Raw genomic sequence first — 25,424 nt, forward strand, 5'->3', positions numbered from 1 at the left:
AACCATGTCCATTGTGCCAGAGATAATGGAACTCTCTCAAAGTTGCTGCATTGTTACCAAGCAACAAGAAATAAAATGTCAAGATTAGCACTTTATTTAACATATCTTTATCATCAATGAATCTCATTTTTAGTTTGCTGTTCTCCATGCAAGTGGTCATGAGGTTAAGACTTATATTTAGTAATCTACAAGTCACTAAAAGAGAAAAGAATTAATCCCAACACTCAAGAGGCAGAGACAGGCGGATATCTGTGACTTTGAGGCCAGCCTGGTCCACAGAGAGAGTTCCAGGAGAGTCCCCAGAGCTACAGAGAAACCCTGTTCGAAAAACCAAAAAAAAAAAAAAAAAGGAAAGGAAGGAAGGAAAGGAAAGAAGGAACTAGCAGGCGTTCACCAAGTCTATATTCTACATTTATTAATGTTATAGCAATTTTATTATTGAGGTTATTTTACCATTAGGTAAGTAGAATATGTCTTCATTAAATACATCTCCATTAGTCTCCATTTTTTAAAACCAAACCAATATGTCATGAGAATTCAAGGGAATGAACAGTCTTTAAATACTTCAATACCTTAAAACAGGTCATTTAGTACAATTATGTTGGATATTAGCAGACTTTCTGTCAAAGCATTTTAAACCTGGCCAAACTTGAAGCACAGAATTTATAGATACTTCTTTGAGAAAGTTTTCATAAAGAAAAATGAAAATAAAGCATAAATAACTGAAAAATTATGAAGAAAATAAATGCGAGTTGAAGACATTATATAATTTAATGGGTCTAAAAGCAAAATAAACTATATGCATGATTTCCATCATTCCCATATCCATGCCAAAAGAACCAAGATGTCAATGACATTCTTTCTCAGATCGAAGGCTCTCATGGTTGAATGACAGAAAGATTCTTTTCCCTCCTCTTGTCATAGCAAACATCTCTCTTCGGCTTTCCTCTTTGTGTTTGTTCAACACTGCCAGACAAAAACAGGTGGGTCCAAGAGATCAGGATATATTATTTCAGTTCTTTGCTTTTTTCCTTTCATTTGTTATTGAAACAGGGTCTTACTGTGTCATCCAGGCTAGCCCCGAACTCATTGTGTTGCCCAGTCTGGCCCCAAACTTGCAACCCTCCTACAAGCGCCTCTTGAGTGCTAAAATTACAACTGTGCACCACTATGTGGTAGGGTAGGCTGGTTCTTCATCGGCCTCATTGTTCTCGCTGACTGAGACAGGGAGCTCTACTGGGTTAATGCTTAAAGTGTACTGAAGGGCCTTGACACACTGAGCGTCAAGTTTGGCATTTCAGCCAAGTTCTCACAAATACTGTGTCTCCACATGCCAGTCAGAGATGTTTGTGTGCATGACTTCTGCAAGGTATGAGCAATTATTGCCTGTGTGTCGCATGAATATTTGAACCTGGATCTAGAAAAGTTCCTCCACACAGTGAAAAGCATTTGCCTTATGGGGAGAGCAGCTTTATTTTGCTGTTGTCATTCTGTTTACACCATTTTTGCCCTTTTATGGTCCACAGACTGAATCCCATAGCTTTTGTAATCCTACCTCAAGATCTTAGTAATCTCTAGATCTCAAATAAAAGCTAGATGGGGAGATAGCTCAGCAGTCAAGAATAAGGGCTCCTCTTCTAGAGGACATGGGTTCAAAGCCCAGCACCCACATGGCAGCTTACAGCCATCTGTAACTCCAGTTCCAGGGGACCAGATTCCTCTTTGACCTCACACGGTGCTAGGCACACAAGTAGTAAACAGATAAGTACACATATAGGCAAAGCATTGATATGCATAAAATTAAAAATAAATAAATAAAAAGAAAATTAAGAGGAAAGGAATTATGTTTGCCCCTGAGGCATTTCCATTTTCTCTAGAACAGGCAGGAACATGGTCAGTCTTCAAACACTGATGCATGAATTGGGGTGCTCCATGAAGATCACAAATCCACATCATCCACTCAAGTCATTAAGCCACCTGGTTAAAAGCCACCAGGTTCCCACATTCTATCAGAAAGAGAAATACGAACCAGTTTGCTCGCTTCTGTTAAGACAATAACATCAAGTTCACTAAACGGAGCAAGGAGTTACAACACCTAAGTTACAAACACACACACATACAGCACAAGCCAATGACACTGACACATATATACACACACACAGGCACACATACAGAGTACACACTATGCATACTGACACACATACACACCCCAAGATGTTCCTGTTTTGAAATCACATTCTTCCTCATCTTGTTCTCACTGTCAGGCTGAAGTACTATTCTGCTGTCTGTTATTACAGCAAAGGACTGGTCTGTGTCCATTATGTCCATTCATTTTAGAGGCTGGAAGTCAAGACCAGGTAGCCCCATCACTACAGTCTCTGCTGAGGGTTCCCAAACTCAATGAACATAGAGAGAAAGAAAGATGGCAGCCTTGAGCAATCCACATTCTAGAGACTAATTCACTCCAGAAGACTCCTGTTAATCCCTCTTAAGGGAAGTAACCCCATTACCTACCTAATCTACTTTCCACTAATCCCCAAATCTTAAAGGTTCCATTAGTTCTTAGTATTGTCATAATGAGGACCAGCTTCCAGAATGGGGGTGAAGGAGGGGGCTAATCACAGCCAAACTGTAAGAAGGTTGAATAATTTCATGGGAACTATTATAAAATATCCTAAAAATAAAAATCACATTTCACCTAGCTCTGAAGAAGATACCACCACTACCCTCTCATGAAAGCTACGCTCAACATAGGATTTTGTCTACGGGCATGCTCAGAAGACAAGAGAATCTGCAGCATCATTCTACAAACACACAGGGCACTCGCCCTCCCCACCATGCTACTTCTCCCATGCCCCACAAGAAGCTGCCCTTCCGTTAACTGAAAATCTAAGTTCCTCGTTTTCTTGAGTTGTTTTCTAAAGGATCATCACAACAAGGCTTTTCACTAAACACCTTGATTAAGAATTCTCTTTCTTTCCTTAACATTTCATACTCCTTTTCTCTTTAATTTAACATTACTATATTATATGCGCTCCATCTCACTTACTCTACCTTCTGGCCATCTGGATGAGAATGAAGGTTCCCCAAGAGTAGAGAACTCTCTCTCTCTCTCTCTCTCTCTCTCTCTCTCTCTCTCTCTCTCTCTCTGGTTCACTGGTGAATTTGCAGCACCCTGAGAAGTGCCAGCAGCGCCAGGACTTCTGTGCATCAGAGAACTTGTGTTAAGACATCACTGGATCATACCTAGCTCTTGTTTCAAGGTAAAATGGGTGACCCGGGGATGGGGCAGGAAGGATGATGGACAGTTACTGCAGGGGTGACCCGGGGATGGGGCAGGAAGGATGATGGACAGTTACTGCAGGGGTGACACGGGGATGGGGCAGGAAGGATGATGGACAGTTACTGCAGCTGTTTGAGGCGCAGGAGGGTTCATTACTCCCTCTGCTTAGTCACGTATGTTCAGAGCCCTTGGTGAAAAGACACATCTTGAGCATACCTTAGGCAATGTTGTTTATACTGCAATCTTCACCTTTCTGTACTCCCTACCCAGGCACAACACATGGTGGATGGCAGATGTACCCCTAATCTTTGCCTCAAGTCCTCAAGTCACCCTCCTAAGAAGAGATGGCTTTGCCTGTCACTGATACAGAACATGAAGTCACGGTTTCCAAAGCTTTGCTCTTGCAGATGTAACAAAAGAAACCTTGTTTTCATTTTGTAAAACAGATTTTTACATCTTCTTATGACACAGATTTTAAAAGGGGGGGGGGCTAAAAACACGTCGTTATCATGACAGTGGTTGAAGGGGAGGAGTAGGCTCTTATCTTCAAATAGATAACTCATAAATCTTCAATTTTTGTATGCCAAGCAGGCGGCTTATCTGTATTTGTGTGTATCTATTATCTTGTTATGCAAATGTTTTTTCATATTCAGTTATGTCAATATATCATAATATAAATACTAGGTAATAGAAATGAGTTTAAGTTATGAAAATGAATAAGTTATTGAAACTAAAACTCAAAATTAATCAAAATAGTTGGAAGGGGATCGTGCAAATCTTTGTTTTATAAAATCAACCTCAGCACAGCCCGATGGTAACGACACATACATGCATGAACACACATACAACACACACACATACAGCACAAGCCAATGACACGGACACACACAAACACACACACATATATACACACACACACACAACACACACACATACAGCACAAGCCAATGACACGGACACACACAAACACACACACATATATACACACACACACAGGCACACATATACACACAGAGTACAGGCTACTCACGCTGACACACATACACACACCAAAAACAGAAAAGTAAAATAAAATAAAGACCAGAAACAGCCAGGTTATTTCAGTCACAGGCAGCACTGGCAGCCTTCCGTGGCTGAGTCAGACGACCTTTTGTGACAACACACACATGCAGGCTGCATTATCTCCGAAGTGAAGCACTCTCGGCTCTCCCCCAGATTTATGGTAAGCATGCTATGCACACAGGAGACGGGGAGAAGGTGTCATGCGGGGTTGGGAGGCCGACAAAAGTCCTCCAGAGACAGAGCCAACAGAACCCGCCTGGGAGACTAGACAGCCCCCACTGCTCCTCATCACACACACGCATTGCAACGCCCAGGAGTCGCTCCGGGCTGGTTTTACTCATCAACCTGTGAAGATCATCAGGGAAGACTTCGCCCACTCAGAGAAAGTCCAGAAATAACAGTCTGGGCTAAAAAGAGAAACCTCTCTCTGGCTTGTGTGCCAACATATGTACCCACTTCTACTGTTTCTCTCAAATAATCACCCAGTTCCTTCACAGGGGCAGGCAAACACAACCAGAGCTGATGGGGCTACAGCTTCATAGGGAAAGACTCATCAGAAAGGTACATGTGATGATAGTCACACATCACTGTTTACCCCTTTGTTTTTATATATCATAAGTTTATAAAGAATGCAACAGAAAGCGAAAACATATCCCCAAATGCAACACTGTTATTTATACATGGTAGAAATAATTAATATCAAAGGAGATTTGATTTTCCCTTCTTTTTCATACACATGTTGGTTTATTTCTTGGTATAAAACATTTATCATAAATGAACTGTTATATAATTGAACAACATGTGTTGTGCACAATTTAAAGAATCCAAACACTTGGTAGATGGAGGCAGGAAGGTCATGTGTTCAAAGATGGCTTGTTCTGGCAGCCTGCTAAATGGGAAAAGATCTTCACCAAACCCACATCAGACAATGGACTGATCTCCAAAATATACAAAGAACTCGAGTAATTGGTGATCAAAAGAACAAATAATCCAATAAAAAAAAATGGGGTACAGACCTAAACAGAGACCTCTCAACAGAGGAATCTAAAATGGCTGAAAGACACTTAAGGAAATACTCAACATCCTTAGCCATCAGAGAAATGCAAATCAAAACAACTCTGAGATTCCATCTTACACCTGTAGAAATAGCCAAAATCAAAACCACTGATGACAACTTATGCTGGAGAGGTTGTAGGGTAAAGGGAGCACTCCTGCCTTGCTGGTGGGAATGCCAGCTTGTACAGCCCCTTTGAATATCAGTATGGCGATTTCTCAGAAAATTTGGAAACAACCTTCCTCAATAAATCTCAAGGTCCAAATCAGGAGCAGGAGAGAGAGCACGAGCAAGGAACTCAGGACCGCAAGGGGTGCACCCACACACTGAGACAATGGGGATGTTCTATTGGGAACTCACCAAGGCCAGCTGGCCTGGGTCTGAAAAAGCATGGGATAAAACCGGACTCTCTGAACACAGCGGACAATGAGGACTACTGAGAACTCAAGAACAATGGCAATGGGTTTTTGATCCTACTGCACATACTGGCTTTGTGGAAGCCTAGGCAGTTTGGATGCTCAACTTACTAGACCTGGATGGAGGTGGGGGTTCCTTGGACTTCCCACAGGGCAGGAAACCCTGATTGCTCTTCGGGCTGAGGAGGGGGGGGGACTTATTTGGGGGAGGGGGAGGGAAATGGGAGGCGGTGGGGGGAAGAGACAGAAATCTTTAATAAATAAATAAATTTAAAAAAAAAGACCCAGGAATACCACTTTTGGGTATATATTCAAAGAATGCTCAGTCGTGCCACAAGGACATGTGCTCAACTATGTTCATAGCAGCTTTGTTTGTCATAGCCAGAACCTGGAAACAACCTGTTCAATACTGAACTGCTATAGTAGTTCAATAACTTTCTCCTTAAAGCCAAAGGGACCCTCTCTTGCTATCTACATTGTCTCTTGGACACCAAAAAGTTCATTTTTGCTCCTATAAGAAATACATGTTGCTGAAAAGAACCAGATTATACTAGGATAATAATTAAAAGAGAATTCTACCCAAGATAATGCCAGTTTCTTGTAGATGTGTAGAAGCGAGGGAAACCCAACGTTAAGCTATTCGTTGTAGGTCTTTGTGCTGGCTGGTTTCTTTCAACTTGACACAAACCTAGACATAAACCCATATCTAGGAAAAAAGAGTCGTTTTTAAAAAGTATTATTATTATTTCAAGCATATAGGTGGTTATGCCTATATGTGTGTGTACCATATACGTTCTTAGTACCTGGAAGCTAGAAGAAGATGTAAGATAACCTAGAAGTAGAGTTACAGACCATTGTGTGCCATCATGTGGCTCCTGAGAATCGAACCCTAGTTCTCTGGAAGAGCAGTCAATGTTCTTAACTCCAGGACTTAAAGAGGGAATCTTGGGCAAAGCTGTGGAGTATTTAACATCATTAATGATTGATTGAGGGCCCATCTTGGACAAATGATCCTGAGATGTATAAAAAAGCAAGATGAAAAAACCATGGGGAGAGCAAGCCAGTAAACATGGCTTGTGCTTCAGTTCCCACCTCTAAGTTTCTGCCTCAAGTTCCTGTCCTGGCTTCCCTGGGTGATAGGCTACAAGCTATGAGATGAAATAAACCCTCTATAATCCTCAAGTTGCCTTTGGTCATGGTGTTTTGTCACGGTACGAAAAAATCTAACTTCACTGATACTACAGATGTGTGTCAGTCTTGTCATTAAAATTATTCAATAAATAAGAAATAAGATACACACAGGGCTGCATGATCCATTTTTTGAATGCACACAATATAGCAAAACCACCGAAAAATAAAACTGGATGGAAAATGACACATCCCCCATCACTTGGGGAAACACTGTGCTTCACTTTCTCTGAGAAAGTGTTCCTGAAGTGTCACTGTGAAGTAACACCTTAGCCAACTGTGGATTCCAAATGTCACATAAGAGATGTCACTCAACATGACCATCAGGTGAAAAGTTAGGAACATATATTCACATTTCCATGTCCCAAATTAGGTTCCCACAAAGTCCTCCCTAAGGAAGACTATGCCAAACTCCTATTAAGAGTTGGTTCAAGATGAATCTCAAAGCCACGCTGAGAATCATTTTGAAGTCTCCTTTGAAATTCACATATGTATACCCCGAATGACAGGCAGGTAGTACAAGCAACTATTTCTATCCCAAATCATTAAGTCTACAAAGTCTCTGCAATGGTCCAAGCCTCTTTCAAATGCTACGATGCCTAATGATGTCAGTCAATGCCTAGATTCAACTGCTCTGAGTGAACCTATTACAGTAGCTATTTGTACAGCACTCCGTGTGAAAGAATTCCGATCATCAAACTCAGTAAGCCAATCAATCCAAGTGGTGTGACTTCCTACTTTACCGGAATGCCATGCACAGTCGTGCACCACATATGACTGACTACATGTGGAACATGGAGGTCCCATAAGATCATATAACTAAGTGATATTGTACCTACCTTGTTATAAATATTTCCATGATATTTGTAATGCACCAAAAATTATTTCTCAATGTATTTCTCAGACAATTTCTTGTCACTCAGCAGTATGACATGACAGTCTATCAATGCATCTTAGATTTTCATCTTATTTTGTTCAAAGACCAAATGACTTTTATAAGCCAAGTGTATTTCCAAAGACAACACATCATTCCAGTGAGCACAGCTGACCAGAAAGCTGCCAACATATCTAAATTATATAAAGAGAATCTCTCCCTATCTAAGACAAAACAAAATAACTCTCCTTGTTTGTCCCCCTGAAAACTAACGCCAAAAATAAAACAAGATGAAATGAAAAATTCACAGCATGAACTCACAAGCCTCTTTTCTTACCTCTACCACTGTGGTTCCGGCAGCTTTGCACATGGGCAAATTGAAGTTTCTTGCGCTCTTCCTATATCAGACAAGGAGGAGAGAGGAGGGAGAAAGATCAAAGACAGACTCCTCTCTTTCAACTTGAAAATGCAGACTAAAAGAGTTGATGCCAAGAATCTGTACACCTGAGAGCGCGTGACTTACAACCACCTTGAAACTTAAAAGCTCTCGTGGCCATTTCATCCCATTTATATGGCTTTGAGAGTAGGTGGAAGGAAAGACCATTTTTCATGTTCAATCAATAGCTTTTACATAGAAAAATAAAATGGGTATTCGCAGATATCCGAAATTAAAATCTCCTAATCTTTTACCCGAGATTAAACTTGGCCACCATAGTTAAATATTCCACTGAGAAACTTTTTAAAAAGTAGAAAGAGTTAGGGATGCAGCGTGGGGATGAAGCACTTCCTCGGTGTGCACCAGGCCCTGGGGTTCCACTCCAGTACCGCAAAGGCAAAGAGAAAGGGATGACAGACCAAATGCTTCACAGGAGAGGGTACAGTCTTTTCCTACTAAATAAGGAGAAGTTTCCACTAGCTGACAGTATATGAACACTCACAGGCACTGTGAGTCCACCTAACAATCACTCGGGAGAACAATGGTGTGATGTATAGACCAGCTATCCTAGTGACTACAAGTGATATCTGTATTCTGAGAGTCTACACTGCTTGACCACTGGGCTGAGAGCTTTCATTGGGCCGCCATTCAGTGACCATTAGCACCTACACACGGTCGGAGCTTAGAGGCCCAAGTAAAGTCTTCAGAAACCACAGGCAGGCATCAGAGCACGGGAAGAAATTCTACAAATACTTGAAGTAACTGATAATTGCTATAATACTTCATTTGTTTTATTTACAGGGCATCAGAGCTTTACAAACATCACACCGATGGTCAGAGAACGCAGGCAGCATGTTAGTTTGCCTAGGATTTCCAAATTTAGTTGCATGTTAAAAGCCTACAACTCAGGAAATCAGAACGTTACTATCACGTTAATTCCTTCAGAAATAAATTTTTAAAAACGCAAGTGCTGCGGAGGATTTGACTGTGATTGAGGCCAAACCACATTTGGCCTCTTTATAAAAGAAACCACTTTTTAAAAGAATCCTTCATTAAAGCTGCAAATAACAAAATGATGAGGAAGAAAATGATTTCTATAACCGAACAGACCATGTCGCTCACCTCTCATATATAGCCAAAGTGGCCCAACTTCCAAAACACAACTATCTAACCTACAAATCCAAGGCATTAAATACTTATCATGACTTAGAGCTTAATATGCAGAGGTTCATCGAAAGACAGGAAAAGCACAGAGGCCTGTGGCTACCCAGATAATGCAAACAAGAAGAGTTCAGCATTTGTGAAGATAATTGGCTATTCAGATGGAATGCTTAGAAGGCTTTCTCGGGAGACATTGGCCCCACAGGAAAGGAACTCACCTAAACTATTATTAGCCGTTTCCCCCAAAATATCAGAGCAATTTTGACATTTTCAAGACACTGTATAAAAATAGCAATATTAAAACAAAAAATATATGTTGGCTGCTGTCATGTTTGCCAAGAAAATAACTACTCTTGGCAATGAAAATATAGATAGAAAAAACAATTATAGGTACCTGTGTACAAGAGGACATAAATCCATTTCTTTTTTTAATTTATTCGATTTTTTAAAAATACCAATCCAGGTTCCCACCCCACCCCCATTCTCTCCACACCCCCATCCACTAATCCATTTCATTTTAATGGGGTCTCATAGATTCCAAGCTAGCCTCAAACTCCCTATGGAGTGAGAATGACTTTGAACTTGTGTTGTGCCTTCCTCCGCCCTCCACGTGCTGGGAATGTAATGCCAGAGGCTTGAGGCAAGCACTCCCTCAACTCAGTTCCATCCCGGCCCTGGATCTAATTACTTAGCGAGCCATAGGCCAACAGGAACAGACAAGTACAAACACAGCACTTCAGCAGGGCCACTGGGACGACATGCATTTCCGGACCCAAGTGCACACACGGGTGCGCATGAATGACTCTAAGCCATTGAAAAAACGGTCAGAAAGCAGCTCGCTGCGGCATTCTTTTGTGGCATCCTAACTTAGAAAGCACGGAGCTCTTGACACCCATTCCATTAGCTTTGTTTAAATGCTGAGGATGCACCACAGGGCCCTAGGGAGGCACTCCACTTGAGGTATAACTACCTTTTCACCCAAGACAGGAGGTGAGGTGTTTTGTTTTGTTTTTTAGCTACCACAGTACCTGAAAATCACGTTTCCTGCCCGGTCCGCTTTCCAGGCCTTCACCAAAGCAAAGTCTCCCGTGATTGCTTCCTCCAGAATGAAGTGCTGCCCATTAAACTCCCTCACCTGCGGGAAACAGGACTCGCGGTCAGACATTTGGGTGGGACTCACACAACCAGGCTCCGTGCTGTGCTCTGAAGAGGCACACACTAGGAGCCTAGCGAGGGAGGCTTTCTCAGGGGGAGGGACCTCAAGAGACTACTTCTGTAGCATAAGGCTTTCTCAGAACAGCCCAGGGAGGCTTCAGGAAGAGAACGCCGTGCACAGGTCCCACAACAAGTGCAAGTTTAGTATGTCTGAGGAACTAAAACCCCTACAAGTCCAAGCGGTAAAGTGTGTCAATATCCATTTGACTGTGTGTCTTGGTGACATTGGGGACATAGAATACAGCCCCTCTTTCCTTCTATCCCTCTACCCAAATAAAAATGTGTACATTACACGAAATGGCATCTCTATTGCTTCTCATTAATCTGTGATCTAGAATTACTGTTGAGATAGTCGATGGAAACTAATGTGAAAAGAACTGGCATTTTCGCATTTGCATGGGCATGCTTCTACTGACATCTTTGTAGATTTTCTTCACACAAAATTTCTGTATGGTTTTTGCCTTTACCCGTAGGAACTTCTTGCTTCCTTTGCTTTTACAAATGTTGGTTTTAACTTATTGCACATCTTCAGTCATTACTGATACAACACAATGCTTTTGAATTTGTTTTAAACGTTTACGGTCTTTTGGGAGACAGCACAAAACAAAACTCTCCTTTGCCAGTATGCACTTCCTTTCTTTTCCCCTTGGAGATTTGCCTCTGGGAATTAAACAGAATTGAAACAATCCCGTTGAGGGCTGGATTCCTCCCACACAACGGCAGCCCTGTGAAAGCCGAATTCTAACTGCATTCCCACTGCGCCCTCTAGTGGACAATGGACTGGATGCGTTTCCGACACAAAGGTGGGGTTCAGTTACTTTCTGCTTTGCTTTGTCGGGGAGGAGATGCTGAGACTTGACCCTGAGGTCTCATATACATTACCATGTGCTCTGTCATTGAGCAACGTTCCAACCTTACTTTTACAGAGTCTCAAACAGATCGTTTCTTAAAGGAAAGCTTCTCCAAAGATAGCCCTGTTTCTTACTAGAAGACATGAGCTAGGACCATGAAATTATATAAGATTAGTTGCGCAATAACATAGAAAGTTATTTTAAAGGCTTGAGTCTCTCAAAACTCATCACCGTGAACATCAATGACGAGGCAAGTAGTGGCACAGTCCTGTAATCCCAGCACTAGAGGCAGAGGCAAGAGGACTGCGGGAAGATCAAGAGAAGCCTGGCCTACAGAGAGCATCAAAAATTCCCCAACAAAGCTTTCCCAAAAGAAAGCAAACAGAAAACCCACCAAGGATGATGGCTGAGATGTAGAAAATGCAAGTATTTTCTAGTGTCACCTGTCTTAAACCTCAAAGAGGGAAGCAACAAGCGTTACCAAGATTACTCCTGTGCTCACTGCAAATGGTGCCAGTGGCCTCTGCTTCGTCTTTAGGATCTTCTGGAATTCATTCCCATCAGATTTCACCAGTGCTCTCCATTTCTGCACACTATTGTTTAACTCTAGCCCTTAGCCTTCCTTTGGCCCAACTGCTCCCTCTTTTATCTTTCAAATCACCAGGTTCCCCCGGGGTTCCTCTGGGCCTCCCTTCTCACTTTCCACTGTGGTGCTTCTTCTGCCTGTCTATTAACTGTTAAAGAGGACCCTCTGCTTGCAAAGTGGCCCAGGACTGTGTGTCTAGTCCTAAGGGTTTGGATGCCCACATATCATGCCTACTGTCCTGAATTTCCTACCAGAGTCACCAAGCACTTCCTCTTGAGACTCCTGAACTTCTTAAGGACATCTCTTCCCCAACAGACACAGCTCTCTGCTTGCCCCATGCCTTCCCCATCTCAATAAGAGCAATCTTGGTTCCTGTCCTCTATGTTATATGCTGTGGCTCCATCACTAACATCTGGCCTGATTCTAACCAGTTTGCACAAACTCCACTTTACCACCTCATCTCAGCCAATGCCTGTTCCCACCAGGATCAATGCATGGCCACCCACTCTCTAACGTGGGCCCCTACAAAACCATAAAACTTACCGACCACGGTCAGACTTATAAGATATAACTTAAAACATATCACACTCATAATCAAATTCACTATTAACTTCTTATAATACTGAGGGAACTCTAGGCTATGTGAACAGACAATAGACAAACCAGAGCCAGAGGATAGAGACTGGGAAGGCAGGGATGGGGGGAGAGACAGAGAGATCAGAGAGAGACTGAATTTTACAGAAAATTACAAAGGTACTAAATTCATGCACTGTTGAGGACCAAACAACGTGAGCCTGTTTCCCCTTGTCTGAAGGTCAGAAAGTTGGAACTTCTATTCCTAAAAGAAGGTCTGTTTCCACCTCAAGGGTTCCACCTAGATTTAGGTCAGAGTTCTGCTCTCGCAAGGTTATTGTCAACAGGTGTGGCTAATACCCAGGCCTTGTATTTCAGGAATGGAGAAGTAGATAGGTTTCTACCACAAACAAAAGTCTAAGGATCCAACCAAGGCTTCAGTTCCCTTAAGGAGTTAACATTGGATTCCAACGAGGGAGTGGTTTGCCTACAGAATGTTTTGGTCTAGGGCGTGTGTATGACTTGTTTTGTTCTAGCAACAGAATGTTTAACTACGTGCGTAGCCCGTGGCCTTCAAATGGTATGTTCATTTCTTTGTATCACGTTAACGCCGTTGTTTTTTTTTTTTGTTTTTGTTTTTGTTTTTGTTTTTTTTTTATCTTACTCCTACCTTTTGGGGTCGGGGTATTTTAAGCAAATGGAAATCTTTAATTTCCATCGCAGTATTGACTGGAACTCCCCCCCAATAGTATCCTATATTTTCTGTTTTATTATTTTCACTCACGTCTTCGTACTCTTTACTAACTTTTCTAATCCATATGCCTCTACCCTGGTAAGTGGTATTTTTGTCCTTTTGTTAAAACCTTTCAGAAAATCAGTTAACTAACCCTAATTACAGTAGAATGTATAGTGATTATGGCTTCTTTGATTCTAATGTATTCTAATTTCCCTCTGTGATTTTTAAGTATGAACAGATACCCAGATTTAGCTACAAGTCTCACCTTTTTGAAAATGAATGACTGTTTATCTCACCGAGGGAACCATCAAAGGAGTCCACACAGAATCTCACGAGGAAAGTGCTCTCTTAGAGTCACGTGGGTGAGGAATATCTTACCTCTCGTGGCTTGCTGGCAATGGCAACACTGCCATCTTTGTTGTATTTTATGGGTGATCCTCCTTCTTGTACCAGGGTCCCATATCCTGTGCTGGTATAGAAGGCAGGGACTCCGGCTCCGCCGGCACGGATCCTCTCTGCAAGTGTACCCTACAAATAAGCAACCAATATCTGTGAAAAGTCCACAAAGTGCAGTTGGGACTCGGAATACAGACACTGTTAGATGTAATTCCCATCTTTGAGAGGCTCACCACCTCCAAAGTGTGTATCAATGTATGTGCTTGGAAATCTCCAAGCTGAAGCATCAATTAAAGACAATAATCATTCCATTCTTGACCCCCATTCAAATATAACTGTTCCTTTGTCATGCTGCCAGTTTCTAGACTCCACCCCCACTGGTCTCTTGACATCGTATTCTACAAACGTCTACTTTAATGTTTTGAAATCAAATTTAGAACTTAATTACATAAATGTAGCTATTCGTATATTTTTAAGTGTTAAATTTTGTTTTACCATGTAATATGTGTAAGTGTAAACTAAATAATTTTATCATTAAGAGCAATAGGTATGCCAGACAGGGTGAAAAATATTTGTAATTTTAACATCTGGGAGGCTAAGGCAAGAAGAAGGCCATGAGTTTTGAGCTCAACGTGAGTTATATACCAAGTACTATGCCAACACAACAGGACCCTGTCTCAAAAAAAAGGAAATTTTTTTTTTTTTTTTTTTTTTTTTTGGCTTTTGGAGATAGGATTTCTCTGTAGCTTTAGAGCCTGTCCTGGGACTAGCTCTTGTAGATCAGGCTGGCCTGGAACTCACAGAGATCCGCTGGTCTCTGCCTCCTGAGTGCTGGGATTAAAGGCGTTCGCCACCACCGCCCGGCCCATATTTACTTTAAATTTCATAAATTTACTTTCATAATTTTTTTTTACTTAAGAAGCTATCTAAGCAATAAAAATTCAAAGCCAAGCAAAACCCATAAATGTAGGCCCTGCTCTAGGCAGATCATTGTTGTTATAAGAAAAGACACCCGGGAGCTCACTTTGCTCATCCCAGTGCCCCAGAGGACAAAGCAAGACATCAGCCACCAGAAGGCAGGAAAAGACTCCCTAGGAAACTGGACTGGCTGTCTCCTGATCTTGGACTTTCCAGCTGTTTTAACTATGAGAAATGAGTTTCTGTGGTGTGAGCTACTCGATCTATGGAGGGATTTTGAGCTTGTTGATTTTTATAGAAACCCAAGGAAACTAGAAATGTATATATTTATTCATTCACAAAACTTGAAATGAAAGCTGAGTCATATCAAACCCAGCGCAGCCCTTGAACAGGCAGAGATGCCTGTGCTGTGCTGTGGGTAACTGGGTGGGACCGAGACGCGGTGGAGCCGCCGTCACAGAGAACAGTCCCTGATGCATGCCTTCTCTAGACTAGCACGTACCCGATCATTTTCTTTTCTAAAATTTGGCCGCATTGGGGGCTGGAGAGATGGCTCAGTGGTTAAGAGCACTGACTGTTCTTCCAGAGGTCATGAGTTCAATTCCCAGCAACCACATGGTAGCTCACAACCATCTGTAATGAGATGTGGCGCCCTCTTCTGGCTTGTGGGCATGCATGGAGGGAGAATGTTGTATACATAATAAAAATTAAAAAAAAAAATTTGGCCGCATTCCATCCTTATCAACTTGGCAAAGTTCTGAAGCAACATTACCTTGGGGCAGAATGGGGCACTCAGTTGCAGAGCGAAGGTAGAGTGTGTCAAAGTGGAGCACCGGCACCCTGGGCATGTAGAGCCTTGCTTTGCCCAAAGGGCTTCGAGAGCTGCCTTGGATGAATTAGGAGAAGTGGAAACCAGGTACAGACTTGCTGCACAAACTGTACAAATGGCTGTACATTTATCAGTCCCCTAAATCCTCAGGCTCTGAGCCCAGGCACTTCCTGATGAAAGAGTTTCACCTTCCAACAGACTTTACTCTCATGACTTGAGTCAGCAAGATTTGACCGCTCAAAAATCTCCAACACTGAGATTCATTAAAACTGGCTTTTAAGACAATCCCATTTTTGTAAGTCCTTTTGTTTGCTTCTGACACAACGTACACTGTAGTATCATATTAAAAATTTTATCCAGCAGCATGGATATCTTCTATTTAGCGATACCTAATCTTCCATAGTCACAAGAAGTAGTCATCTAGAATCAACAGGAGCGACCCAAAGACAAGGTCGCTTGGTTTGATGAAATAGCATCTCTCTGTCTGGAACAACAACAAAGCTTTAAGAAGGAAGAAAGGAACTTTTCTATAAACTGACACTAACTGGCACTGACTGGCCCTATGAAACAAAAGCAGATGCATTTCCTCACCTGAGGGGTCAGCTCCACTTCTAATTCTCCCGATAAGTACTGTCGCTCAAATTCTGCATTTTCTCCCACGTATGACGAGATCATGCGTTTTATCTGCTTGGATCGAAGTAAAAGGCCCAGGCCAAAGTTGTCGACCCTAAACAGAAAGGGAGTTGGTAATCATGAGCCCACCTACAGAATACTGTTAGCACACTTTTTGTTTGTTTTTGTTTTGTTTTTCAAAGATGTGAAACTTCAATAATTTGGAGGGAAAACAATCTCTTCTAAAGAATTCTGTTCACATTTTTCTTCTAGCCCTCACCACTCCAAGAACTCAGAAGGTGGCTTGTCTTTTCTTGTTTTACAGGCGGAGATAGGAAAGCTTAAAAGGCTGGCATGAATCCCAGCACTCGGAAGGCAGAGGCTGGGGGAGCTCTGGGCTTTGAGGCCAGTTGGTCTATGTAGTGAGGTTCAGGTCAGCCAGGGCTACACAGGGAGATCTATCTCAAATCCCCCAAGCTCTCAGAGACTAAGGGACATAGCTAATGAAGCTCCAGCCCCTGTTCAGCCTACAGTTCCAGTCCACACATTTTTGTTTTCTTTACTACTGCAAGGTGATCTTGTGATAGATGCTAAGCGTGATGGCCTGGCTCCTGCCCTATGCTTTGGAGCATTCCCAAACACTCCAGTACAGAGGCTCTCTATGTTCAAACAGAAGGGTCCATTCCTGTATTAAGACAAAGATGAGCACATTCATTGAACTAGGAACCCAAGTTATACATAATACTAAGAGCATTTTTTCCTGTATCACAGACATTTTCCTTAACAATATTTGTACACTTGAATGTCCTTAATCCCCTCAAACGAAAGGACTGCAGGCAGCAAATTGAATCCTTCATTAGTTACAATACATACATATATATATTGGTTTAATAATTTAAAATGAGGACTCAGTTTATTCTTAGAAATGATGCACGCACTATTGACCTTTTCTAGATTAAAAACCTCCAGGTGCACGCATTTCTTCTTTGTTTTTATCATATTTTCATAGAAAAATGCACCTGCATTTTTAAGCACAATTCATAGGTTAACTACTGAATGAAAGCTTGTCCCTTTTCCATCGGCTTATCTCTCCCTGCTCAAAGATTTTGGAAGCTCTTTACCCAACTAGAGAGAAACAATGAACTTTGTTTGTAGGTTGGTTTATCTGTCTGGAACAGTCTCACTATGTAATCTAAGTTGGCCTGGAACTCAACATCCTCCTGCCTCAGCTTTCCAAGTGATAGGATACAGGCTTGGCTTTATAAAACTATTATTGTTGTTATGTTGTTGCTGTTTTTGAGACAGGGTTTCTCTGTGTAGCCCTGGCTGACCTAGAACTTGTTCTGTAGACCAGGCTGGGCTTGAACTCACAGAGATCCACCTGCCTCTGCCTCCCAAGTACTGGGATTAAAGACGTGTGCCACCACCACCACCTGGTTTATAAAACTACTTTTAAGGACAAAATATTTTTAGTAGTAAAGATCATAACGAGAGAACACAATAAACACAAAGGAATGATCATATTAAAAGAAAAAACCAAGTCAGTAGGCAAGGACAAAAAACACCAGAATTTTTTTTGTGTGCTAAGATGAATGTATACTAATCGCTTTAAGGAGGGAAAAAAAAAATAACAAAGCCATTACCATACTCTATTAACATTGAAAAAAATCCAGCTGCTGAGTCAGCAATTCACTCTTGGGTCTTCAACAAACAAGAACTTATATTTAATGCTCACTAAAAGACATATATAATATACTCATCAATAGCATTGCCCATTATGACAAAAAATGAAAGCCTCTCAAATGCCCATTCACAGAATAGATAAGTTATAGTTTATCCAGACAATAAAATACAGCAATGAGACTGCATGCTGGACAACCACTAGCCACCATGGACAAATCTCAGACTGAATGTTGAATGAAAGAAGCTATACACAGGAGTGTACATGTTGGATTACTCCTTTCACAAGCACTTTAGACTTTGACGGGACTGATGAATGAGATCCAAAGTGCCCATAATGTAGATCAGGGCCGGGAGAAAAGAGTAGTAACTAGAGGCATTGTGAAGGGATCTTTCAGGAGACCTGACCCTGTCCCATGTCTTTGCGGGGGTGTTGGCTTCATGGCTGTGCAGCTTGTAAAATCCTATCTATATATCTGTGTATGGTTAGTGTCCTACACCACTCTAATATTAGGTATCTATAGTTTTTTAAAAGATAAAACTTCAATAAAAAGGCCCTGAAATCCTCTTATATACATGAGCTTTTGTTTCCTCCCTGCCAATCACTTGCATGTTCTGATGGCTCCTCCCACACACATCTTATGTTGTCTGCAGAATTCATTCATCCAACAATCCCATACCTCCAATGCTTACTCTACCCCGGAGACAGAATATCACCTTCTGGGGTTACAGCCTTGAGAAGGCCTGGCCCTGGGCCCTGTGTAGTTCTAAGAGGTTAGAGGAAATAAGCGTGAGTCTGTAACTAGCACAGCAAGATGTGCTAAGTGGTGTCTGTGTAATATGTGATGAGAACACAGAAGATTAAGGATCCGCCTGTTGACAGAGGAAGAGGGAAGAGAGAGTCTAGGTGAAGGGAAAAGGTCATACAGAAGGCGAAAAGTAGATGAAAGCAAAAGGACAACAGAGCTGGAAAATACACTAAGATGGAGATCTTGAGGCATCCTCCTCAGAGCTCAGAGCAAATGGGCTGTGCACTGGAGGCAGAAGTGGGAGGGGGACCTGATCGCGATCTGCCTTGAAGGACTTCACCCTGAAGGACAGGAGATGCTTCAGCCGACAGATAACAGGCTAGACAATGAACTCAGGAAGGGCTTGACATAGTCCAAACAATGGCGAGCATCTGAACTAAGGTGGAGACCACAGGAATATAGAAGAGAGGGTAAATCTAGAGCACTGGGGAGGTGGTGCATCCCGAAGATGTGTTACCCTGACATTGATGGAGGAAGGTCATTGGTTAAATAAAAAGAAACTGCTTGACCCTCATTGGTTAGAAGATAGGTGGGAAGAGTAAACAGAACAGAATGCTGGGAGGAAGAGGAAGTGAGCTCAGACTCCACAGCTCTCCTTTCAGGAGCAGACGCCTGAGAGACGCCATGCCCGGCTCCCAGGCAGACATACGCCATGAAGCTCCCACCCAGGATGGACTATGCTGAACCTTTCCCGGTAAGACCGGTGCTCACAGATTATTAGAGATGGGTTGATCAGGATGTGAGAATTAGCCTGTAAGGGCTAGAGCTAAAGGGCCAAGCAGTGTTTAAATGAATACAGTTTGTGTGTTGTTATTTCGGGGCATAAGCTAGCCAGGCGGCTGGGGTGCCAGGGACGCAGCCCCGCTGCTCATATTACTACATGACATAGACACAAACCCTGCAGAATTTTAGCTTTCACAGTGGAACCTAACCGAAGAGTGAGCTGGGGGAAAATGGATCTAAGAGCCACTAGAGACATCCCACTTGTTTTGACAAGCAAAGGTGTTAAGTATGGTAGCCTGTGTGACAAACCACTAGCGTTTCTTGCAACAACCACCTGCCTCCACTCTCTCTTACCAACCTTACCAATGCCCATTTCAGATCACATGGTTCCTTCCTAATTCAAAGCCTCTTACCTCCCGTTCCCATGGCATCCTGCACACCGTATCCCTCAAGGTATATAGATAACAAAAAACTATCATTCAATAATCTTTGCTTCTTACCCACCAGAGGCATACAAGTATCTATATCATTTATATTTAGGATCTGTGGTGGTTTGAAGGAAAATGGACTGGCACTATTAGGAGGTTTTGTTGAAGAAGGTGTGGCCTTGTTAAAGGAAGTGTGTCACTATGGGGCAGGCTTTGAAGTCTCCTTTGCTCAAGATTCCCTCAGTGTGGCACTCAGTCTACTTCCTGTTGCCTGCACTATCAGCTCCAGCACCATGTCTGCCGGCACCTCCACTACCCACCGTGATGGTAATGGCCTGATCCTCTGAAACTGTAAGCTGCCACCTCAATTAAATGTGCTGCTTTATAAGAGTTATGTTGCTGATCATGTCTCTACAGAGCAACAGAAACCCTAACTAAGACAGTATCTTTCTTCCAAAAGAAAATTAAAGGCTAGTAAACATACTTTTCCCACGTGGAGCAGTTTCCCTTTAATGGGCTCCAGTAAAGTCTGTCAGTGAGTTCACACACAAGGTCAACTTTACCTAGCTTCAGACACAGAGGGAAGTCAGCAAGTCTGAGGCTTCTCATCTATCTAGTCTTCAGCTAAGTATGGAACACAGTAAGTGAATGACTGCCCAGATGGTATCCTACTTTGAAAACTACTTTTAAGTTAAAAGAGAAATAGCCTTGGTGTGACTGAAAAAGCAGGGGATAAAACCGGACTCTCTGAATATGGCGGACAATGAGGGCTGCTGAGAAGCCAAGGACAATGGCACTGGGTTTTGATCCTACTTCATGTTCTGGCTTTGTGGGAGCCTAGCCAGTTTGGATGTTCACCTTCCTAGACCAGGATGGAGGGGGGAGGACTTTGAACTTTCCACAGGGCAGGGAACCCTGACTGCTCTTCAGACTTGAGAGGGACGGGGAGAGGAGTGGGGGGAGGAGGGGAGGAGTGGGAGGCTGGGAGGAGGCGGAAATTTTTTTTTTCTCAATAAAAAAAAAAGAGAAATAGCCTTACGAGTTAATAATACACTTGTCCACTAGAGGTCTCCCGATTACCAAAGATGCGGGCTTTCTAGTGAGAAATGCTTTCCATATTCCCTCCCTCCTGTTTTCTTTCTCCTTCCTCCTCCTCCTTCTCTTTTTCCTCACTTCTCCTCACTGCCCCTAAGGCCCAGGCCCCACTTCAGGTTAGCAATTCTCCTCCAAGCTTAGCTTCTCTTTCAGCCTGCCCTGGCCTGCCTGAGAGCAGCTCCCTCCTTAGAGATGGGCAGGACAAACCTAGGGAATGCAAAACTCTGTTCCATACTTACCCTCTCCCTATGAAGCCTATCAAGACATCCTGACCCCACAACCTGTTTAAGAGCCAAGCCATTCCTCACTCCGCCCCTCTGTCCTGCACCATCATTACCTGGGCACAGGAGGGCCCTTGTCTGCTTCTGTCCCTACGGTGCACCTTGAACATGGCAGCCAAAGAGAACCACATAAAACATGGAAGCGGAAAGGATCCTGCTCGCTCAAAGCCCTGGAGAGGTATTATTTATTCAGAATAAAGCACAGAGCTCCAGAGCAGCCTGCGAGGCCATCTATCTGCATGCCATTTATGTCTCCGGCCTCATTCTTTCCAGAACCTTCTTTGCTCACTTCTCTAACTCTCTATTGCTCTCTGGCTCCCCTAGCCACACCAGGAATGTTTCCCTAAGGGCCTGTGCACTGCTTTTCTGCTGTCTCAGAATCTCTTCTCTGCATGGCTCCTCGCCCAGTCTACTTCCTTCGCGTGGGCTCAGATGTTAACTCAGTGCCACTCTGACCACCGCACTGATTGCTGACAGCCATCGCTCTACTCAGAGGGTCCCGAGCGTCTTGCTTGCTCTTTTTCTTTCTCTCATGTCACAAAACTTTCTAATGTGTTTTTATACTGACTGGCTATTGGCTGTCTTTCCCAAATAGAACAGAAGGTCTGTGGCAAGGACTCTTACCCTGCTGCTATTTTTGGTGGTGGTGGTGGTGGTAGTGGTGGTTTTGGCTTTTTTCTTTCACTTCTACATCCTAAGCACCTGTCCACCAGATGGCACGAAAGGGGACTGCAGAAATACTTGGTGAGCACTTGATAAAAGAATCTCCTGCCGCATTCCATTGGCCTCTCCCAGCCATAACTTCTCTAACAGGAATGAACTATTCTAGGTTCATTTCTATTGCTGTGATTAAATAGCCCAACAAAATGCAACTTTGAGGGGGAATAAGCATTCATCCGGTTCATAATTCCATTAGCGCAGGAAAGGCCAAACAGGAAATTGAATCATCATAGCCACACAAACCCAGCCAAGAGCAGAAAGGAGTAAATGCACGGACCCTTACTGGCTCTCGGCTAGCTCTCCTCTCTATATGCTTCAGAACCCCCTGCCTAGAAAGTGGTACCACCACCATGGGCTGTGCCAATCAAAACAATCCCTCAAAGATGTGCCCCTAGGTCAAACTGATCTAGATAATTCCTCATTAAGATTCTCTTCCCAGACTGGTGGTGGTGGCGCACACCTTTAATCGCAGCACTCAGGAAATAAATAAATAATAAATAAATAAGATTCTCCCTAGGCAATTCTAGGTGGTGTCAGGTTGACAGAAACAGTCAAAGCCGAGCGGCACAATCACTCATTAGTCCCCATTTGTCCCTCTGGATCCACTGTTAGCTTCCAGTCTGTCTGGTATCCAGCCTACGTCTTGAACCAGGAGCTCTCCTGACTTCTGCTTGGGCAGAGCCAAGGGGGAGGCACTGTCAGGGAGCATGAGGTCCAGAGAATAGTGATGTCAGGTTCTGTGGTCCACAGGCTCTCTCTCCCTTCTATATACAAAACTTCTAAACACTGGTTCTCTTAAGGCCCCCATGTGAGGGCCAGCGGCAACAGCACCCCTATTTTTATCTCCAGGGTTATTTAACAGTCATGTTGTCTTCCTTCAGCTATAATCAGTCCTTTTAAAGGAGTCGCTTTGGAAGAGTGCTCAATTACCAGTGATAATATCCAGAGCTATGACTAATAAAATCATAACCATAAACCAGCCCATGAAGGTGGATACAGCCCATCTGTTTTTTTTTTTTTTTTTTTTTTTGTGGATTTAAATATCCGAAGCTTCCTCCAAGCCTACAGAGTCCATTCCAACAACCAGAACATAGCCGGTCATTCATTGACTTGGAAATTTTTCTGACCACTCTTTCAGACCTCTCTGTTTATTTTTGCAACACATTACACATTTTAACTTGGCCCTATTTAAAGATGACCTTCTGTATTTGTTGATCTTGGCTCTGGGACTGACTATGTATTTGGCCTTTATTTTGTTTTAGGCTGGTTGTCTCCTGGCATAGCAACCAGGCAATGCCTAAGATTCTCAACAACTGGACCAGATAAGGAGCTCAAGCTTAGGCCTTGAAAACTCTACTGGATAGCTTACAACGAGAGCACGCATGCCTTTCTATAGTGTCTCTAATTCATGAACTCATCAAATACATTTGTCTGACATAATAGTAACATCCCTGATGATAAAAATAAAATGAGTAAACTACATCTCTGTCATCTAAAAGCTCATGATACAAAGGCTAAAGATGTGGACCATTGACAAATGGGGAGCACCCCATTTCTAACAGGGAAGTGAGTATGGAAGAGCCTCTGTGCCCCTTGATACTGAAGATGATGCTGATGGACTCTCCGACGGGAGGCACTGCTTGCCATCAGAAGCCAACATTTCTCCAACCTAAAGAAAGAAAATTCTCGATTTCATAGGACTTCAGACATTTCAGTGGCTAAAAGAACTCTAAAGCTATCTTCTTCCCTGCTCCCATATCTGTCCTTCCTCCATCTCAAACATCCCACTCCCCCAAGCTCTCCCCAACCCTTCCCTTCTCCCTTCTCTCTCCCTTTCTTCCCTCCCTCTCCACCCCCACTCCCCTGCTCCCAACTTTTGCCTGGCCATCTTGTCTGCTTCCAATTTCCAGGAGGATCTACATATGTTTTTCTTTGGGTTCACCTCATCACTTAGCTTCTCTAGGATCACAAACTATAGGCTCAATGTACTTTGTTTATGGATAGAAACCACTAATGAGTGAGTACATACCATATTCATATTTTTGGGTCTGGGTTATCTCATTCAGGAGCCATTTGGGGGTTGGTAAAAGGCTTGGCTCTAAAGGGGTTCCCAGGTGTCATGGGGATGTCCCCAGCTAGGACCCTGGGCAGTGGAGGAGAGGGTGCCTGAACTAGTTTTGTCCCATAGTCAGACTGAATATCACCATAGAACCTTCATCTGGTGACAGATGGAAATAGAGACAGAGACCCACATCAGAGCACTGGACTGAGCTCCCAAGGTCCAGTTGAAGAGCAGAAGTAGGGAGAATATGAGCAAGGAAGTCAGGACCACAAGAGGTTGGTTCACCCACTGAGACAGTGTGCCTGATGTGTAATGGGATCTCACCAAATCCAGCTGGACTGGGACTGAACGAGCATGCGGATCAAACTGGACCATCCGAATGTGGCTGACAATTGGGGCAGACTGAGAAGCCAAGGATAATGGCACTGGGATTTGTCTCTACTGCATGTACTGGCTTTTTGGGATCCTAGTCTATTTATATGCATACCTTCCTAGGCCTGGATGGAGTGGGAAAGGCCTTGGACTTCCCACAGGGCAGGGTACCCAGCCCTCTCTTAGGACTGGAGGAGGAGGGGAAAGGGTGAGGGGGGGAGGGAAGTGGGAGGAGAGGAGAAAGTGGAAATTTTGAATGGCATTATTTATAAAATAATAATAAAAAGAACTCTAAAGTCAGTAATCTATAGAGATGTAAACCAAAATGGATATTGCACAAAAGGCATCTACCTTCTGAAAATATTTCATTTCTGAATCTGAAATTTAAATTCTTGAAGACAGACGTGGTGGCACCTTTGATCCGAGCACTCGGGAGGCAGAGGCAGGTGGATCCTTGAGTTCAGTGCCAGCCTGGTCTACAGAGCGAGTTCTAGAACAGCCAGGACTACACAGCAAAACCCAGTCTTAAACAGAAGAAGAAAAGAAAAGCTTTATAATTTTGGTTGTGAGCTTAGCCTTTAAAAGCAGAGCCATCTCTTCCCCCTACCAGCTACAGCACTCAAGAAAGTGGGCCCTGCACCTTGCCTGGGCATCAGAGCAGAGCTGACCCTATTGAAAGGGGTACGGGTGAACCGGCCTGAGACCATGACCATGGAAGGTCTGGACCGTCCTGATGTGGGAGTGTCATATATCAATCTGTTGATTTCACTGGTTAAGCAATAAAGAAACTGCTTGGCCCTCCTAGGTTAAAACATAGGTGGGAGGAGTAAACAGAACAGAATGCTGGGAGGAAGAGGAAGTGAGCTCAGACTCAACAGCTCTGCTCGCTGGAGCAGAGACACCATGTCCCGCTCCCGGGCAGACACATGCGATGAAGCTCCTACACAGGATGGATGTAGGCTAGAAATCTTCCCGGTAAGACCAGTGCTCACAGATTATTAGAGATGGGTTGATCAGGATATCAGAATTAGCCAGTAAGGGCTAGAGCTAAAGGGCCAAGCAGT

The 25,424-nt window shown here is 43.1% G+C and overlaps 1 protein-coding gene across 1 annotated transcript in view; it reads right to left on the reverse strand.

Moving 5' to 3' along the window:
- Oxct1 (3-oxoacid CoA-transferase 1) overlaps window positions 1-25,424 on the reverse strand; it is a 116,506-nt gene that overhangs the window by 77,475 nt on the left and 13,607 nt on the right. The window contains exons 4-7 of the mRNA XM_041631158.1: window positions 16,170-16,305; window positions 13,814-13,963; window positions 10,503-10,609; window positions 8,215-8,275 (exon numbers count right to left, since the gene is read on the reverse strand). Coding sequence (XP_041487092.1) covers window positions 8,215-8,275; window positions 10,503-10,609; window positions 13,814-13,963; window positions 16,170-16,305 — 454 coding nt within the window. The remainder of the gene's footprint in view (window positions 1-8,214; window positions 8,276-10,502; window positions 10,610-13,813; window positions 13,964-16,169; window positions 16,306-25,424) is intronic.

Source organism: Microtus oregoni, unplaced genomic scaffold, assembly GCF_018167655.1.
Source record: "Microtus oregoni isolate MIOR12 unplaced genomic scaffold, Mior012 000036F_ref0000092, whole genome shotgun sequence".
In the NCBI taxonomy this organism is placed as follows: Eukaryota; Metazoa; Chordata; class Mammalia; order Rodentia; family Cricetidae; genus Microtus; species Microtus oregoni.